The 20,097-nt window shown below is 52.6% G+C and overlaps 1 protein-coding gene across 2 annotated transcripts in view; it reads left to right on the plus strand.

Moving 5' to 3' along the window:
• TAF4 (TATA-box binding protein associated factor 4) overlaps window positions 1-14,679 on the plus strand; it is a 30,631-nt gene extending 15,952 nt beyond the window's left edge. For both annotated transcript variants that reach the window (XM_032387679.1, XM_032387680.1), the window contains exon 14: window positions 13,201-14,679. In XM_032387679.1, coding sequence (XP_032243570.1) covers window positions 13,201-13,368 — 168 coding nt within the window. In that variant the 3' untranslated portion in view covers window positions 13,369-14,679. The remainder of the gene's footprint in view (window positions 1-13,200) is intronic.
• Window positions 14,680-20,097: the final 5,418 nt, after the last annotated feature.

A 20,097-nucleotide genomic window follows, 5' to 3' on the forward strand; every position in this document is an offset into this window, starting at 1 on the left:
AAGGAAAGGGGCCCTTGCGCATTTCTGTTTGTCCGATTTTGTTAGTTTCTTGTTTTGTTCGTTGTGATATCTTTACGTAGTTACAAGCCCAACCTCAGAGTGTTGTTACTTTTGCTTAGATCGTCACTAGTTTTTTAAGTAAATTTCGAGAAGAAAGCACACGTGGCCTTGCTCGCTGACACGAGGTCACGGCTTCCGGTGGTGCGGTGCTGGTCCGGGCTTGCACTAGCAGCGTTTCCCTCGGCCTGAAGGGCAGCACCCAGCGTTTCTTGTGTGGTACGCTGATGATGGGTTCTCTCGGCTTCTGTTTACTCGAAAGGGCCAGTGTTTCTCCTTCAATTTCGAATATTTTCCCTGAATATAAAATTCTGGGTTGACAGTGTTTTTCTCATTTAAGATTTATTTTCTTCTACATTGTTGGATAAGCTGAGCATATCCAGATAGATGTCATTTAATTTTCGGGAAGGACACAGTAAGGATACGTGTGCCCAAGGACCAGGCACCCTTCATGCTCTGCGCTTTCTCGCCTGTTCCCTGGGCCCCTCTGTCTTACTGCTGACGTCTTTCACGCCTCCAAGGACACTCCCACTTGAATGCTGGGCTGTCTTGTTCCAGATCACAAAAAAGGTGGGAGCGTGTTTCCCAAAATTGCAAAACTCTTATTCTTAAACCTGAGAAACAGCTGTAATATCCATTTGACCTTCGTTCTCCTGTGAAAGGGGCAGCTCTGTTGTCTTCCTGGCCCTGCCGAGGTTTACGCTTGTGCCTTGCACCTGCTGCTTCTCCCTTCTCTGGCTGCTTTGAGATTATCTTCTCAATTTCTAGAAGTTTGTCTGGGTTGTGTTTGGACTGGGTTCTGTTGACATTTAGCCTGCTCGGGGTTCTTTAATGTGTAGGTCAGTGTTTTTCCTCAAATTTGGGACATTACGGCCTTTATTTCTTTAAAATTTTTTTCTGCTCCAGTCTGTTTTTTCCGAGTGGGGTTTCCAATTACATGTATGTTGGACCTGATGATGTTGCCCGTGGGTCTCTGACACTGTTCAGTTTTCTTTCTTCTTTCTTCTCTGTGTCCTCACAGGGACAGTCTCTCCTGGTTTAAGTCTTCAGACCCCACGGGGTTGTGTCATTGACAGAGTGAAGCCCACCCAGTGAAGCTCTCACTTGCTGGTGTTTGGGCCTCTGGGGTGTCTAGTCAGTCTCTCTCAGGGTTTCTGACTCTTTGCTAAGATTCCCTGTCTGCTCACGTATTGAGAGCGCATCTCCCGGGCCATCATGCCTTTGGCCTGTGTATAAAAGCTGATTTAGTGCATTTTCGAGGCCAGCGTCTGGGCTGCCTCAGCGTCAGTCTCTGGTCCCTGCTTTTCTCCCCAGCGGTGGGTCTCGTGTTCCTGTTTATTTGCATGTCTAGTGATTGTTGCTCGATGCTGGGTATTGTGGAGGACAGGATGAGAGACCAGCTTTGTCTTCTTCTCAAGAGTGCTGGTTTTTGTTTCAGCAGGCGGTATCTGGACTTGGATGCTTTGTTTTTCATTTTGGTGCCGGTACCCCTGGGACCTAGTGGGAATCCCCTGCACACTCCGCCTTCCCTGTCCAGGTTTGGTCTTAGGCTTTGTCGGGGTGGCTCTTATTCTCGGGAGAAAGCTTTCCTCCCAGGGAAAGGCCTTTTGACGTCTCGGCTGGGTGGGCTGGGTGCCAGGGTGGGAGCAAGGACTTCCTGCTCGGGTGGGCTGGGCTGTGACGTGGCCTGTCATAGCCTGCACACGATCTTCACTCACGGCTGAAGTCGTGCGTGGTCTCGCTGTCCCGTCTTTGCCTCTGTCCCATTCACCCTCCCTCGGCGTTCGTTCCTTGAGTGACTGTGTGTTTAGCACTGGTGGTGTCCGTGCGGTCCTTTTGGTTTTCTGAGTCTCATTCTCTGCCACAGTCTTTGGGATGGTTTGTGGGAACAACATCCCCAAGTTCTTACACGTGGATGACAGTTTGTGTCCTGTGTACCTAAAGATCTGTGTTGATAGCCTTCGAATCCTTGGCTCCATTTTCTTTCCTTGAGAACCGTAACCGTAACCGTGTTACCTTGCATATTTATTCCCGGCATAAAGTGTTGCTCTTCAAGCCTGATGATGGTCTAATTTTATTTTTCTTGTATATCATGTGTTCTTTTTGCCCAAAGGATTCTTTTTTTTTTTTTAAGAGTCTTTAATTTTACTTGGAATTGGTTATTCTGGGTTGAGTCCCTCCAGCAGCAGTTTCAGGTGTGCTTTTATTTGGGAACACCTTCTCTCCTGTTGGGTTTACTCGGCTTCCTCTTTGGGGCTCCCAGCTGTGGGACGTTGTGTCGACTTTGCTGTCGGCATTCATGCTTCCCTCCAAGCCACTCCTGCCTCAGGGCCTCTGTCGGGCTCGAGGCTCTGCTCTTGTGGTTTGGCCGTCGTTCCTCAGTTTCCTTTCTAATTTTTCCTGACTCTAGCACCTCCTGAGTTCTGCGGATTCCAGCTTATGTTGTTCTCTCATGACTGCTACCATTTTCTTAATATCTTTTAAGTTGTTTTACGGTAGAACATTACAGTTTCGGTCTGTTTTGTTAATATGCATTCATGGTGTTTTCTGTTGTCTGTTGAGATGTCATTCATCCTCCTTACCTTCTTTTTCCTAGTACTGACTCGTGTGGGATTTGGCCTTAGTGCTCTCCTGTTCTCCTTTCATGTGAATTTAGTTTTCTTGAACTTTTAAGAGGAGGAGGTGTCTGAGGTCGTCTGTGAACTGCTCAGAGCCCCTCTGACGTGGTCTTTGTATGGTGATGGAGGCGTGGCTGCTTGTCTCTCAGGCCCACGGCACTGCTCCCCTCCCCTCCGTGCTCCCAGACCGCCCTCGGTCTCCACTGCCCCTGTCCCGCTCGGCTTCGATATCCCACCTCACGGTCTTATCTGCGTGAGGCCCTCAGCCGCTGCCTGCCTTTCCGAAGACCTGCTGGCTCCTGGGGTTTCCAGGCCTGGTGGTGCCCGTTTATGTTTCTCTAGCTTGTCCTGCACAGTTTTGTGGTACCATTCAGGCTTGTGGTTGCCTGAGGGTTATCTCCGCTGACTTTGCTCTAAATACCGTCTGCTCGTTTTAGGTTTTGCCATCTGGTTGCATAAGTCTTACGTGGGCCTTTGGGAAGATCAAGAAACTGCTGCCCCTGTTGCTGCCTTCCCAGAATGTAGTGATTTACTTTAAAAAATACAGCTTCATTTAATTGAAAATAGTTTCAACCTGCAGAAAAGTTGGAGGAGTAGCACACAGAGCTCCATTAGTTTAGGTTCTTGGTTCTGAACGTTGCATCCCATGCACCTCATCACGTGTCTCACGTGTACGTGTGTGTGAGTGTGTGTACTACATGTATGTACCGTATGTAGTCTTCCTGTGGTGGGATATCCTGCACCCCCGAAGGCCGGCGCTGTAAGGCACTGTCTGGCATGATGCCGCACAGCCTCCCAGGCGGGAAGTCCTCCTGTCCTCCCACCTGCTCCCACCTCGCCCGCGGCCCGGCAGCATCTTCGGCTCCCAGCAGGGACGTGTGGGGCGTCCGGCTGGCACGCCACATGATTCTGTCCGAATGTCCCCGTTCTGGACAGTGCTGAAGAGGACGGGATTGCGTGTGTAGGTGACCCTCCGGCCGGGTCCGGTGACTGGCAGAGACGCCTCCGTCTCGATGGGCACTCTGTTGTTGAGTCCGTCACATCAGGAGGCCTGCGTGTGGGGACCTTCCTGCTGGCTGCACCGTGGTCACGGGTTCACTCGGCTCAGCCACGTTCCCCAGGGTCTCCTCCGTGGTTCCGCCAGCGTTTGTGGGCACTGAGTAAGGAGACGTTCCAGGATTATGCAGATGCTGCCCCTCCTCCAGCCTCAGTGTCCACTGCTGACGCCCGCCAGGCTCCGTGGCCACCATCAGAGGTGCCAGTGTGCCTTCTGCGTTTGCCAGTTGTCTTCTGCGTACGAAGAGCTCTGCCTCCTCCGCCCATCCGTCCATCCGTTTGTCGGCTCACCACAGTGGCAGGGACCGTGGACACCTGTTGTGTTCAGTGGGTTGTAATCAATACTCTCGTTATTTCTAGATATGGGCAGTGGAAGCTCCTTCAAGCTGGTTTCTATATCCTTTTGAAGTGTCTCCCTCGTTGTTGAAGCATCCTGGTCTGACTGGCCTGAGTGGCGTCCTGGAGCCTCTGGGGCTTCCCCGCCCCTCCAGCGGTTCGCCAGGAACCTGTTTCCCTTCGGGGAGGGGGGATGGCGTATGGAGGCCGGGCTCTGAGCTCTGTGTGTGCTGGATGCTGCGGGGCTCCCTGTTTCCAGGCCCGGGGGCGCTCGTGCAAGTACAGGTGCGCACGTGTGCGTTACCACCCTTCCTGCGTCTGAAACAGCCCTCTGCGCTCCTACCAATACCCTGATGGTAGCCTGCACGCGGGGCTGCTTCCCAGCCTCCCCCTCTCCTTGCTCATGAGTCCTTCGGGAGAGCTCGGGTTCCCGTTATTCCCAGTGGGTCTGGCCTTCTGCTCCACGGGACCAGCTCCCTAGCCGCTTTGGCTGCTGGGGTCTTGGTGCCAGGAGGGGTGGGAGGCAGATAGGACGAGCCTGTTGACTGACTTTGACTCGGTGTTAAGATGTGTCCAGAGCGTGTGCTACAGAGTAGGAAAGGCGTGTGCTTCCAGGCCCGCAGGGAGAGCCGGCGCGAGGCAGCAGCTGGCGAAAGCGCGGGCATCCTGCGCAGCACAGTGGAGGGAAGCAGTCGCCAAAGACCGTCCCCGGGGGTTCTTTCATACGTTGTTGCTTTTGCCTGTTTTTGGACTTTAGGGGCATGCTTGTGCCTTTCTTCACCAGAGGTGGTGCTCAGTTCCTTAGTTCCTTTTTTTTAGTTTAGGAGTATTTCTTTGGGATATGTCTTTTTTAAAAAACTGTTTATTTTGAACTAATTTTAGACCCACGGAAAAGTTAGGGAAATATTAGAGTGCTTCTGTGTACCCCTCACTGCACTCCACCAATATGAGTCATCCGTGTGATAGACTGTTAACAAGACCTTATCTGATTCTGTTTTTCAGATTTTAATTTTTTAAAATTATAATGAACTTTATGTTTTAGAGCAGTTTTAGGTTCACAGCAAAACTGAGTGAAAGTACAGAGGTTTCCCGTGTGCCCGCTGCCCCCACACACGCACGGCCTCCCCGTCGTCCACATCACTCACCGGAATGGTGTATGTCGCACAAGGATGAGCCTACACGGACACGCTGTCGTCACCCAAAGTCCGTGGCTCACCCTCGGGTCACCCTGGGTGCCGTGCGCTCTGCGGGCGTGGACAGACGCATCGTGACGTGCGTCCAGCTTTAGAGTGTCATACAGAGTAGTCTCCCTGCCCTGAAACCCCCACTGCCCTCACCCCACCTCCCGCCACCCCAACGACCACTGGTCTCTTTACGTCTCCGTCCTTGTGCCTTTTCCGGAAGATCACAGGGTTGGATTCCCACGGCGTGTGGCCTTCTCAGATGGGCTTCCTTCACCGAGTGACATGCGTCTGGCTTCCTCCCTGTCTTCTCAGGGCTTGAGAGCTCATGTCTTGTCCGCCCTGGATCCTCTCCCACCGTCTGGATGGACCACGGTGTATTTGTCCATCGCCTGCTAAAGGACGCCTTGGTCTCTTCCAAGTTTTATCAACTGTGAATAAAGCGGCTTTAAACACCCGTGTGCAGGTTTTGTGTGGACGTGAGCTTTCAACTCTTCTAGATAAATACCACGGCGCATGATTGCTGGATCGTACGGTGAGAGTATTTTAGTTTTGCAAACATTGCCTTCCAAACTGCCTTCCGAAGAGGCTGCGCCATGTTGCCTTCCCGCCGGCAACGCACGAGAACCCCTGCTGCCCCACGTCCTGGCCCGTGTTCGGTGTCGTCGGCGTTGTGGGTTTGGGTCCTTCTGATGGGCGTGCAGACGTCTCACTGCCATTGTCATGGGCATTTCGCTGATGACACAGGACGAGGAGCGTGTGTTCGGGTGCTCGTCTGCGTGTCTTCTGTGGCGAGGGGCCCGTTCGGGTGTTGGGCCCATTTTTATTCAGTTTGTTTACTCTTGTTGAGTTTTGTGAGTTCTTTGCATAGTTTGGGTGATAGCCCATGACCAGATACTTCTTTTGTAAATATTTTCTCCATGCTTGATTGTCACCATTTTCCCATGGGTGACCTTTTCCTGTCATGGGATCTCACCCAGGACCTGTGGTTCCTCAGTTCTTCCCTGTCTTTCCTGATCTTGATGCTTGTGAAGTGTGTGGGTCACTTATTTGGTACAAAGTCCCTTAATTTGGGTTCATCCTGTGTTTCTTCATGATTAAATCCAGCCTCCATAATTTTGGCTAGAATGTTGCAAAACTGATCTGGTTCCCGTGCGTCACGTTGTCCGATAACTTTGACCACTTGGCTCAAGTGGCATCCGCCAGGTGGAGGTGCCGTGGGCCCATGCCGTCCCCGTCCCGCTGTCTCTGTAGCGGTGGCCATACTGTCTGCCTGGGGCGGGTTTTCTTTTTCCTCCCCCCACGCGTGGCAACTGCCCTTCTGCTGTAGAGGGAGCTGTCCCTCTGCCCTCTTCCCCCTCCTGCTTGCTCACTCAGTGACTTACGTGTGTGAGCATGTGTGCTTGCTTCTTCCGTGGGGGATCCTCTGTCACCACTGTCCACATTTGGTTGCCCACGTGGCCCCAGCTTCGGCGGCGGCGAGCTCCTATGTCCTCTCATGAACCCTCATTTTTTGAAGACTTCTTTCTCTCTCACGTTACAGAATGTTCCAGACTTCGCTTATGGTTTTCCTGCTGTAACTGTGGAATCAGCGCTGGTTCCTTCTGTTGGCTGTGCTCCTGGGTGTCCTGTCCCCAGGCCCCCTCGAGGGCCACACGCACACACGCTCGCCCGTGCTTGCTGTGTTTCTGTTCCTCTGTCTCTGCACTGAAAAGAGCGGCTTGTACATGGACCCCAGGTTCTCTTCTGCCGCCACAGGCCTCCTGCGGGCCGTGCCTTGCTGCTTATGTGAGAAACCTGGTTTTCGTGGTCCTCAGGTACTTACTTGTTCGATCCTAATTTACAGGTAAAGAAGTTTCAGAGTTGCTAAGCCCTGTGAGAAAGAGCCATACTAATTATTTAGAATATTTCTGTACCGTTCTTTTTATACCTACAACATCCAGTCAAAATTCTGCATTTCAAAGTTACTTAGATGGGTTTTCTTGCTATGGTTCTAATTGTTAATTTGCAGTACAGTTTAGTCGTTTTAGGTTCGTTAATTTTTAGTACAGTTTAGTCATTTTAGGTTCTTTTGTTGCTGTTTGTATTTCGTGTTGGATTCCCCCACATCTTGGTTGATTTGAATTGTTTGATTTAGGGGGTGGAGCATTGCCGGGGTTCTAGGGATCAGAGCTGTGGAAGCCCTGCAGACACAGAGTGCTATCCTCGCCCCCCCACCCCCCGTTCCCATCCCTCCTCTGCAGTCCGTCACCACTCAGTGCACCCGCGTGCATTTTCTTATATCCCCCCTTACCTTCCTTGAAGGGCCGTGTGCAGGCACCCTTTGCATGTGCTGTTCTCACTAATATATTCCGGAATTGATTTCTTTTCAGAAAGACCCTCCTCATTCTGTTCTGTAGCAGAACTGAGCGTACTGCGGCTGGTCGGCCTTGTCTCCCTCGTGCACAGGCCGCGCGGTGTCCGGTCACTGTGCGCCCGAGCAGCTTGGCACTGCTGAGGGCGTACCGTTGCGGGTGAAGTGAAGTGCACGGGTAGTCTTGTTAGGAGGCGCCGGGCTCCAGGCTCCCCTCCGGAAGATCCTGCTGCTGTGTTCCCCCAGCCGGGTAGCGGGGTCCTCCCCTCGCCTCCCCTGCACTGTGCGTGGTCCTGGTTTTAGATTTTGCCAGGCTGACGGGGGATATGGGTAATCCGTTTCATGGATGTGCTTGAACAGGCACGTTCTCATGATAGGGTGGAGAGCTTGGTATCCATAACATGTACCTTGCTGATTATGCTGACCAGTTTTCGGAATCCTTGCTTATTTTTGTCCATTTGATGTGTTTTGTCCTAAGTGTGGTGACCTAAAGTCTCTGTTATTAGTGCGTTTCTGTTTTTATCTCCTGTGTCTCCTGTGGTTTTTGCTTTGCGGCATTGGGGGGGCTGTGTGCACCGTTATCTGGTACCTAACTGTTTGAAGCTTTTCTTTTAATAGATGAATGAATTAAGCCCATTCACCTTTATTGATAATGACCAACATGCTTGGTCTTTTCTCTTTCATGATATTTTTATAATTATGTGTATTTTTTATGTTTGCTGTGATTATTCTCCTCTAAAGGGTATATTCTTTGCTCTTTAAAATTTTTTGTTTGTATTGAGGAAGGTTTATAATTATATTTGGGTGGTTATTTTTGCATGCAAACCTTATTAAATATCTTCTGTCCCTTGGTTTTTACTTAACTGTTCAGCTTCTTGGTTCCTGTTGGTTCTGAGCTCCAGTCGCTGCCCCCCAGCCGCCAGTGAGCCTGTCCACACCGTATTGTCTGTTCCCTGGCTCTCCGCTTCCTTGTTACAATACACGACCTTCCACCTTACCCCCCCACCTCCGCATTAGTATAAGGTACACGTTTCTGTGTAAGTGCTTATGCCCATCTCATTGTCGTGGTTCCCCCACCTACCTCGTGCTTGGATGGCGGCAGAGCCCCTGGGCAGGCCTTGGTGCAGCGTCCCCTGACGTTTGTATGTGGAAAACGGTTCTTTTGTGGCTTTGATAGGGAGGACAGTTTGGCTGGATATAAAATCCTTGGTTTACACTTTCTTTCAGTAATTTTGTGTATGCTCATCCATGGTCACCTCACTTTGTAAGTTGGTTTTGAAAAGCCTGATGCCAGGTCGATTTTCTTACCTTTGTAATTTATTTTCTCTTTTTACCTGGAGGCCTCATCTGTTTCTTTGAAAAGTAATAGTTTTGTGAGGATACATCAGAGTTGATAGAATGCAGATTTTGGTCTCTGTTTTCCCAGAATGTTCTCTTGGATTCTGGTTTCAGTGTCTCTTGTGCTCCGTTGTCTGTTTTCCTTCTTCAGAGGCTCTGATAACGCAGTACTGGCCTTTGCTGGCCTGCTGACCCGCCTTCCCTGGGCCTGTCATTGTGTGTGCCCCTCGCTGGCCCGCCTTTCTTCACGGTTTCCCTCCTTGGCACCTTGTAGTTAACTTTACTCATTTCTGACGTATTGTTTCCTTTTCATTTTTTTCTTGCATTTAGTCAACGCTTATTTCTTTCTGTTTTTAAGATATTTGTTTTAGAGAGAGAGAGAGAGTGTGCGTACGAGTGGGGGAGGGAGAGAGAGCATCCTAAGCAGACTCCACACTGAGCGTGGAGCGGCCCTGAGATCCCAACGTGAGCCGAAACCAAGATTTGGATGCTCAACTGACTGCACTACCCAGGCACCCCTCTGTTTTTTCATCTACTTCTTTGTTACTATTTCCGGTTTTGATTCAGAGCAATTTTCATGTCCTCAAATGCTCAAGTACGTTTTTTGTTGTTGAAAGGTCTGTCTTACAGTGTTCTTGTTTTTCCAGACAGAATTGGTCTCTGATGTGTGTGGAATTCCATTTTCTGACTTTTTGCAGTGGTTCTTTATGGATTTGCTAATCTTCCTCCTGTTCATTTTTGTGGTAGTTGGGGGTCTCGCAAGACTCGCGGTCTGATGGTGCCCTCTTCTGCCAGTGCTGGAATGTTGGGTAGCGTAGCCGGTTTTTGGTTTGTGTTGGTTGTAGGGGGGTCATGTGTCCTTTGATGGTGAGGTTCCTGTCTTGTGGGACCCTCAGTGTCCCTTTACTTCCTTCCCTTTCAGCACCTGGTTTTCAGATGGCCCTTGTCAGAGGCTCTGTTTTCCGAGGACTCTGCCCACGCCTGTCCCTGTGTCTGTGCTCTGGGCGCTCAGACTGGGGTGGACCAGCAGCCATTCTGGGCTGGCTTTTGCTGGACCATGGCCCCTTGCGGTCTCCCTCATCTGTCTTTTTTTTTTTTTTTTTAAAGATTTTATTTATTTATTTGAGAGAGAGAATGAGAGACAGAGAGCATGAGAGGGAGGAGGGTCAGAGGGAGAAGCAGACCCGCCGCTGAGCAGGGAGCCCGATGCGGGACTCGATCCCGGGACTCCAGGATCATGACCTGAGCCGAAGGCAGTCGCTTAACCAACTGAGCCACCCAGGCGCCCTCCCTCATCTGTCTTTGCTCTGTGGGTGCAGTGGGGCCCTGCTGAGGATGGGCCAGTTCTGCTCATTTGGGGTCCTTTTGGAGCAGGGTGCTCCCCGTCTTCACATTATGCTGATGGAGTGATATCTGTATAGACTGGTGTTTCCCTTCTTGTTCTGAGTTTTTTGGGGAGAGAGAGGGGAGCTGCTGGGGTGACTCGATGGCAGCGCGCTGTCTCCCCCTCCCGTGAGTGGTGTGCATCCCCCTAGGGTGAGTGCCTGAGTATCTTTACCGCGGCTGCGTCTGCGCAGGTGTATCTGCGTTCTGGACGGTGAGGGCGCAGAGATGGGTGTAACCGGGTTTGGGAGCCGCGCCATCGCGAGGGCGAGCAGAGGAGCCGTTTGTCCAGCTGCAGCCGGGGGCGTGGGAGCAGCCTTGAGAGTCACCTCGCCTGGGAGCCACCTTGCTGTGCTTCCGGGCCACCGGGAATCCCCTGAGGTGGAAATTTCGCTGAGGCAGTTCCCGAGGGGCCCAGGGCTGGGGGCGCCTGTTCTCGGAGTCGTGGGAAGCTCAGAGCCGTGCCAGGGTCCCCTCCCCCAGTGGGTTATGCGCCGCCTCTGCACAGCTCTGGGCTCCCAAGTGAGGCTGACCCCGCAAGCCAGGTGGGATGTGGACGGAAGGTGTTTTTTCTTTCCATTTGGTTTTGCATCAAGTGTTTGTTGGCTGTCAGATTGATTGTGGCATTTTGACCATGGAAAGGTTGCCTTCAAAAGAAGTAGCTTCCTTTTGTCAGTCTTTCCAGTGGTCCTGTGACAGGGAGGCTCCACTTGCCGAGGAGAAAGCACCGGAGCCTACGTGCTGCGGCCCAGGTCGTTTTTTTTGTTTCTAGCCCCAGGGCCTGCAAAAACAAAGCAAACTAAACAGCCCTTGATGGGGTGTGAATGTTGAAGTTGGTCCTGCGCACCACTGCGTCCCAGGCCCGACATTGGCCCTTGCCTGGCAGAGTTTTCTGTTACTCTCCGTCCGCAGGGGAGGCGGGTGGCTCAGGGCCCCTCCCTCAGGCTCTGCCCGCCCTGCCCGCCCTGCCCGGCTGGCCCCACGACCCTGGAGGGAAGACGGTGAAGACGTGTCCTTCCATTTTGGTGTGAAATGGAAGAAACAGTGCTTATCCCATGTAATTAGAAGTACTTTGACTATCAAGTAGGATATCTTTGAACATAGGCTTTTTGTAAAAGTCCCTAGAACCACGAGAAGTTACAGTTTCTCACTGACCTTTAGAGCGTGCGCGCTGCCTGGGCCTGCGGGAAGCGCGCGGCCAGCCGTCCTGGGCCGTGCTGACACGTGCCCATCAGAATGCTTTGACACCAGTTTTGATTTCTAAGATATATTGCACTAAAGCATTATTCATCTCGGTTTCTGACATTTAGCACCTGTTAATTGGCACCTGAAGTGGGTACCTCACCCTTGTTCCACCCGTTTGGGCTGTTGAGCTATTTGGAAAGTAGGAACATCACATGTGGTCCAGAATGGGTCACGAGTGTTGCAGAGGTATTTCAGTCCGTCGTGTAAGGTAGGGCCTTTGCTCTCCGCGTGGCCTCACCTGTCCCCGTGAACCTCGAGGTCAGGAGTGGTGTCTGCAGGGGAGGGGGGGAGGGAAGGCTGCTGTCGGCGGGCAGCTTTCTTCCCAGAAACTGGCCTCTGCTTGGGCCTGCTGGGCTCTCCCTGTGGTGTGCGGGGTCCAGAGTAGCGGGCCCGGATGGCCGCCATGCTTGCGTTCCTCCTGTTCCTGCAGACTTTGTTTTCATCACACGCCTTTGCAGGGGCGCTCTTTGTGTCTTGCACGAAACGCTTTAGGGCTGTTGCCTAGACTCAGGGAAACGCCGAGAAAACCTGAATCGTTCTTCGAAACAAGGAAAAGTAGCCACCACAGGGACTAGCCTGGAGGAGGGATCTTGGCGGGTAAGGGTGTCTGAAGGGGGTGTGAAGTAGTGTAATTGAGGTTGAAGGTGCGTGCGCACAAGGACACGAGCAGCCGTGCCCCAGCCTGGTGGAAGGGGACTCAGGTGGCGATGGACCAGGTGCCCAGAGCGCGGTGTGCTGGGTGCTGTGGTCCTCGCCTGCCACCTGCTGGCCGGCTCCCAGAACTGTGGCCTGGTCTGGGCAGGGCTCTTCCGCTGTCGGGGAATTCTTTCCTCCCACCTCCTTAAACTTGAGAACAAGCTGTAAAAATATCCTTGTCATGTTTGCACCTGAAACATACCTGAGTGACTTTAACCATCAGAATACAGACTTAGTTTCCATTCCGAATGGAAAAACGAGTGCTAATTGGGAGTTGTGTGGTTTGAGGCCCCGGAGCATCGGATGGAGACACAGTGCTGGAACCACAGGACGTGGAGGCTGGGTGGCCATGATGCCTCCAGGAAAACGGCCCCGGTGACTCTGTGTCCGTGAGCAGGCGTCAGAGACTCGCAGAAACTCGGCCTTTCCTCCAGCGGTGCAGGCCCTGCGCTGAAGCGCTGCTGTCAGCTCGGGGAACAGGGCAGTCCCCTCTTGGCCTCGGATGACCATGGTCGCCAGAGTACTGTGCCCCAACAAGCTAACCGGCTGACCACCAGCCTGCCCAGTCCAGGAGTTTAGACTTTGTGGCATTGGGAATGTGCCTTTGTCAGCAAAGTGGGGATGACACAGTTGGGCCCAGGTGTGACATCAGTCCCGCCTGACCTCCTGGACACGTGCCCCTCTGCTCACACCCTCTCCCCATTAGGGACTCGTAAAGCACTTCGGCTCAAGGAGCAGGCCTGCAGGAAGGAGCCTGTCCCCAGCCTGGCTTCCTCCAGCATCAGGGTTCCTTAAGACCCCTGTAGGGAAGTGTGAGTGGCCCCAGGCATGCAGTCCGGGGGCCAGCACCTGGCTCTGCCCCTTCCTTCCAGCGCTGTGGGTCCTGCCCACCTGTGCGCACCACTAACTCGGCTGTCTTCTCCTTTCTCGTCACCAGGGCTCGGGCCCAGGCTCGGCGGTCCCAGGCAGCTCCGGTGTTGGAACCCCCAGACAGTTCACGCGACAAAGGATCACGCGGGTCAACCTCAGGGACCTCATATTTTGTTTAGAGAATGAGCGTGAGACAAGCCATTCACTGCTGCTCTACAAAGCATTCCTTAAGTAGCACAGGGCGGGCGCGGCAGCGCGGAGGGAGACGCCTGGGACGTTTTTATATATTTGCAGATTACGCCTTTTGTAACAAGCAAATGGGATATTGTTTAAAAAACAGCCACCTCTTTACAATGGAACAGTTTTTTATTCCTGTTTCTAAGTCAACTCTTCAGTATGGAAGAAAACACGTTTCTGTAACAGAGAACACAGAGGCCCGTGGGCACTCTGAACGGACAATTAACTCTTAACTCATCTTTGATTGAGTGGCCTTCTTGCCAAACAAGCCATATATAAAAACTGATGGAATCGTTTAGCAAATAATTAGCTGCCCTCTGTCACCTCGTAGCGGTTTCTACATTATTTGTGCATTTTGGTTTATTCAACCCAACTTATTGCGTAGGTGTGTGTCTACAGCGATGACCTCATTTCATTTATTTTATTTTTGTATTAGTCAGTTGGCAAAGCAAACTGATTTTTTAGACTATTTATGTCCCCGTCCCCTCCCTCGCCAGAGTCTCCGAGGAGCACGGAGCTCACTGCGCGCTCGCCCGGAGTGTGGTCACCTTTCTGCTCAGGAGAGGCTGCGCGGCGGCTCCTTCCGAACGTGTGCTCGGCATCTGTACAGACGCGTTTTATTTGCTAGAGTTTGTAAAGCTGTAAAGTTAAAAGAAATGAAAACCTTTTCAGCATAAATATATTTTACTTGCACTGTGTTTTTTAGCTAAAAGTGGAAACTTAGATGAAATAAAAATCAAAGTTGAGAAGAATCATCAAAAGACTGTTTCTCAGTGTGAATCAAGTGTTGAAAAATGGTTGGTGTATTTTGTCAGTAATTGTACATAATTTTTGGCACATAACATGAAAATGGCTATGTAAACTATAATTATTTTGCTAAGAGACTGTAAGCAAGCTGTGGGCCAACTTTACAGATGTCCAGAGCAAAGCCCCTTCTTTGTACCTATTTTTTTATTACAAATATACTAATTGGTTCTTTATATTTTCAGAGGTTATTGTATTAAATTGTCTATTGATAGTACTTTTATGACTGTAAATACTTTGGCTTTTTCCGTGTGAATCCTCACGTCAGACTTTACTTCGCGCGAGTGTGAACCGAATGCTGATCAGTATTTTTATCAATACCTGAAAACTGTTACACCTTTTATTTTGTCTTTTAGGAAATCCCTGTCTTTCCATTTTTTCATGTAAATTTTGCACAGTTACTTGTTCATATGTAAATATTTTACTTTCAAAAATGAAGTTTTTAATTGCTATTGTTTTATATAGGATTGAAAGAAAATTAACTCCTTTATTAAAAACAAATTTATCTGTATCTGTTTTGCCTATTTTTCCCGGTTTTCCAGGTTTAGATTCTCCTACCAGAGACTCAGCCCTGGTTCCCGCGAGGTGTTCATTTATGAGCTACTTGTTAGAATCAGTATCTAAACCCCAGCGACTCTAGTAGAAATAACCTCGCCTCCAAGGACAGGACCTCCGTGCTGCAGGGTCAGGCCCAGTGTGAGTGGCGTCCGAGGGCCCGAAGCTGAGCTTACTTCCTGCACGCTCGGGCCACCTGGGCCACCCTGCCTGCGTTCCGTTGCTGGGGCACCTGCCCACGCAGCTGGGGCACCCTGGGGAGAGGCAAGGTAAGGCCCCAGGGGGTCCGCGCACAGGCACGTGCCCTGGTGAGCCTGGCAGGGCGACGTGATGGCCCCAGCCCCGGGGTGGACCCACAGTGACGGAGACAGACGGGGTCTCCAGGAGGCCCCACCTCCTCCCTGCCGCCTCCTGTTGCAGGCTGGCCAGCACCCTGCCTCTCGAGCGCTGCAGGTAGCCAGTCGTTGGCGTGCTTGGGGTTGCTGTCCAGTTTTCACATTGATTTTAACTAGCTGGATGATAACCAGCAATATGTGGCCTTCCTTACAAGTTACACTGGAAAATACCGCTCTCATTAGGGAGCCTTCCAGTATCTCCAGGGGCTCCCTGATACACCACAGACTGGGGGGCTTCAGCAGTAGAGGCCTGTGTCCCCATTCCGGAGGCCAGAAGTCTGCGGTCGGGGCTTGGCAGGGTCCGTGCCCTCCGAGACCATGAGGGGGTCTGTTCCGGGCCTCTTCCTCCAGCTGGTGGTGGCTGGCATCTTGGACGTTCCCTCCACGTTTTCGTGGTGTTTTCTCTCTGCATGTCTGTCTTTGTGTCTGAATTTCCCCTTGCGAGCTCCAGGACACTGGTCACACCGGAGTAGGGCACCAGCAATGACCTCATTTTAACTTGACTTCCGTAAAGACCCTGTCTCCAAGTAAGGTCGCGTTCTGAGGTTCCGGGGGGTAGCACTGCACAGATCTTTTTTGGGGGGGCGGGAATCACACTCACCTGTAACTCCTGTGATGGCGGGGGACGGAGCCTCTGGAAGGAAGCACTCGCACCGTTTCGAGTCTCCCGTCCACCTGAAAGGCCCGGGATAATTTAGTGATTAGGTCACACTTGTACTTTCTAACCACGACTACTTTGTTTTTGCGAAGTTCTTGGTAGTTGGTAGAGGACAGTTGTACTTGGATTTCTGTAGGTGTGGCTGATTTAATGTCAGTTTCTCTGCATGTCCTCCTGGGTCCCGTCGCTCCGCCAAGGACAGTCGCAGCCAAGGCAAAGCCCCTGACACCAGCAGGAGACCCCGTGCGGCAGAAGCTTTGCCAGCAGACCCGAGACACATGTTTGTCCGTTGTTTTCCCCTCGTGAGACTGTTAACTGCTGCTCAGTGTCACCCCACAACACGTTATTAGTTGTGTGACGTCAGGTTTGGGAACTTGGGTGGGCTTGGAGGTCGAGGGCAGGATGGTGTGGTCCGGGACGTCTGCTCTCTCCACTCCGTTCCCCAGAGCACTGTGCTTCCAGTCGAGCAAGAAGGCAAGAACAAGAAATAAGGCATGAAGTTTCATGAAGTTTGGAAAGGAAGAAGGCGAAGAAAGAAATCACAGATGACGCCATTGTGCCCGGAAAGTCCGGAAGAATCCACACGTATGTTACTGAAGCAGAGATCTGAATTTCATGAAATTGTAGGGAACAGGGTTGGTAGCCAGAATGAAATGTGATTCTGTATTCCGGCAACCAGCAGCCAGAAAGTGAAAACGGGTCATGAACGATAGGACCAAGAACGCTGGGATACCTAGGAATACGTCCGGGGAGCGACACAGAAGACCCTCCCGCTGAAATTAGAGAAACGAGAGAAAGTCTGCGTGGAGCATGCGCCGTGTTTGCGGAGTGGACTCGGATTGCTGTCCTGATTGATCCCATGCCGCCCCACTCACATCCCAGCAGGGCTTCCGCTGACACTGATTCCAGAGACTCTTCGGACAGCTCCGACGGTCTAGAGCAGACGTGGAGCATTCACACTCCCAGATTTTAAGACTTCCTGTAAGGCTGCGGTCATTGAGTCGGTGTGGCATTGGCATGAGGGCAGACGTGACCAGTGAATGCCAGAGTCCAGAGGCGGATCCGGATGTTACGGCCACTAGACTTTAGACAAAGACAGCAAAGTGGCGAAGGCAGGACAGCTGCTGGTGCAGCTGGGTGGCCTGGGGGCGGAGAGTGAGAGTTGCCCCTGTGTTCACACACACGCAGATTAATTGGAGATGGATCATAGGCCTGAAAGTGGGAGCTGAGAGTCCAAAGCTTCTAGAAGAAAATGTCAGAGAAGATGTTCACGACCTTGGCGTGGGCAGGCACAAGCCATAAAGATAAAAATGGCGAAGTGCACTTGAAATTTGCGCTCGACCGAAGATACCCGGGGAGGGTGGAAGGGAGGCCGCGGACCGGGAGGGTGCGTGTGAGGTGCATAAACCCGACAGAACCCGCATGGGAAGTATAGCAAGAATTACCTCGATAAAAATGTATAAAAGACCTACAAGTGGCCAGTAAGCAAATGAGAAGGTTGCCCATCAGGACTGGTCATCAGAGAAATGGAAATTGAAGCCGTGGTGTGAGCCCGCCACATGCCTGCCGTAGGGGCCCAGACGGGGAGGTATCAGGGCCCCCACGCCGCCGGCGGGCCAGTCCCGCCACTCTGGGCAGCTGTTGCACTTTGGAGAAAGCAAAGCGTGTATCTACCCTGTGACCTCGCAGTTCCCGCTTGCGTATCTCCTCGAGAGAAACGATTGCCTTTGTCCACCAGAGACCGGACGGGAGTGTTCGCAGTGCCGCTTGTCCCCGATGGACCGAAGTGGGAGCGGCGGATACACACCGTAGTGTATTTGTCAATGGAATACGACCCGGGAATAAAAAGGAATAAGCTGCTGACCACTCAGTAATGTCGATGAATCTCTAAAGAATGCTGAAGGGAGAAGCCAGACGCAGAAGACCCCACACCCCCTGGGTCCATATGTAGGAAGCTTGCACAGGAGAACTCCCAGAGGTGATGGGAGTCCGCATGGTTCGCCCTGGTGCCTGGCGGGAGGGGCACCAGGACCTCTTTGGGCTGATGGGAATGTTCTGTCTCCATCTGGGTGGTGCTCACATGGGTGTGCATGAGTGTAAACGGGCCGACAGGTAAGGTCTGTGCATTTTAGCATATATAAAATGTACTGCAGGGGGCGCCTGGGGGGCTCAGTCGGTTAAACGTCTGCCTTCGGCTCAGGTCATGATCCCAGAGTCCCGGGATCAAGCCCCATATCGGGTTCCGTGCTCAGCGGGGAGCCTGCTTCTCCCTCTCCTTCTCCCTGCCTGTTTGCCTACTTGTGATCTCTCTGTCAAAATAAAATCTTAAAACAAAAACAAAAACAAAAACGTATCGCAATAAAACCTGGGGAAAGACTCTGGCTTCGGGCCCCCCTGGGTGGGACCTCAGCTCCACGTACGCAGGTCACCTGGCCCCACGTGATCCGGTGCCACATGAGAGGAGGTGTGTGGGTGTCTCAGGATAGGTGGCAACTCGTGATCTTCTTGTGATTATCCGTGGTCACTGGTTAACTAGTTGAGTGTTAACTAGTTTTTACTTCTATCAGACTGTGGTCTCCAAATGTAAGTTTTGACTTAAAAAAAAAAATAAAGTTCTACCTAGTCTTCCTCCATCCCCGCATCGGGGCCCGGCTTGCCCCAAGCCCGACCCTGCCCAGCGTGAACAGCCGAGGCTGCAAAGCATCTGTTCTGGTCTCATGCTCTGTCCGAGCAGCTGTGGGGACCCATCTGGAGCCTCCGGATCCTCCGTGTTATGCGTGCTCTCATGGAGGAGGCCATGCAGTTAGACCACAGTCCGCAGGTAGCCTTTCCAGCGACGGGCTGCCAGCCCATCCCCTCCTCTGGGCCGTTCTGGGTCACACCGGGGCCACGTGTGCCCAGGGAAGACTAGCCCAAGGAACTTACCCTTCTCCTTAAGAGACAAATCACACCTGTTTTCCAAGAATCTAATTGCTCGTTCAGGCTGCTTCCTAAGGCTTTGTCCTAGCTGCCAGAATTTCTATATTTTTGAGGAGAATGGGCATGCCCTGATCTTTTTTCCTAAAATGTATGTATTCAGCAAGTGTCAACGAGCACCTCTCACACGCAGGGTGCCTTCCCAGGGGCTGGCGGGTGTGGCCAAGGCACAGTCCCTGGAGGAGGCCAGACAGGGCTCGGGCTGGGAGAAGTGGCCGGGGTGGAGTGCACCTGGAAGGACGGGCTGTCTCCTCTGGGCGCATCGGGAGAGGAAGGTGGGAGCAGCTTCGCGCGTGCTTCTTTGGAAATCAGGGTCACAGTAAGAGACCAGCACGCACCGCTAGCTCGGGCGCACCCGGAGCCCTGCGGGGCTGGAGGCCATGCAGCCCGGGCCAGTTTCTGGAGAAGTGTGGCGTGCGTCAGCCTGTCCACCGCCTTGCCCATCCGTGCGCTCCTGGACACTTCTCCCCCAGAATCTTCCAGACTCGTCCCCACATAGATGTGTACAGTCATGTTCATAGCAGCTTTATTTGAAATGGCGAAGATCTGGAAGTGCCCTAACCGAGTGCAGGTGAACGGCTAAACTGGTCTGCGCGCGGTGCCACCCATGCAGCGAGGGGCACCTGCTCAGTCGCAGTGTGAGTGCGAGAAGCCCGAGGACAGCAGCGCCCTGCGGGGGGTCCGGAAGTGCAGCGTCCCCCACAGCCTGGAAGCCGGCAGGGGTCGCTTGAGGCCTGGGGGGCCTGCAGAGGGGGCGAGGAGACTCAGGGTTACCCTGATCGTGGTGACGGTTTCACGGGCGCACACGAACGTCAGGACTCAGCACGTGGGACGCGGTGAACATGTGCTGTTACCAAACATCAGAAATATCTCCAAGATGCAAAAACGAGTGACTAAGAGTAAAAAGTAAAGCACCTGTTCTCCTCTGGATGCAGATGACCTCCTCACCCTCTGAGCCTGTTACTCGGGTCTGACACGGGGACAGTAGCAGCAAGCCCCACCCCCCACCCCAAACCCCACGGTGGCCTACAGGTTAACCGAAGAGCCCTGACTTCTCTTCCCTGGGCCAAGCCCCTCCTGGAGTGATCAGAGAGGCTGATTCACTGTTGGGGGGCACACAGCCCAGGGGCCCAGGCGCGGGTCCCTGGTCTGGTGGGTCTGGTGGGCTGGTGCCAGGTCTCCAGTGTTCGGGAGTCAGGGATGGGTAGGGGCAGCGGTGCGTGTCAGTGGGGGCACTGGGGTGACGGCAGGGTTCGGGTGCATTACTCACATCCTTGGCAGATGGGACACCTCACGGTCCCCCACTGCGTCTCATTCTTGCCGACCCCGATCCAGTCCC

This window comes from Phoca vitulina, unplaced genomic scaffold, assembly GCF_004348235.1.
Source record: "Phoca vitulina isolate PV1807 unplaced genomic scaffold, GSC_HSeal_1.0 scaffold50, whole genome shotgun sequence".
Taxonomy (NCBI): domain Eukaryota; kingdom Metazoa; phylum Chordata; class Mammalia; order Carnivora; family Phocidae; genus Phoca; species Phoca vitulina.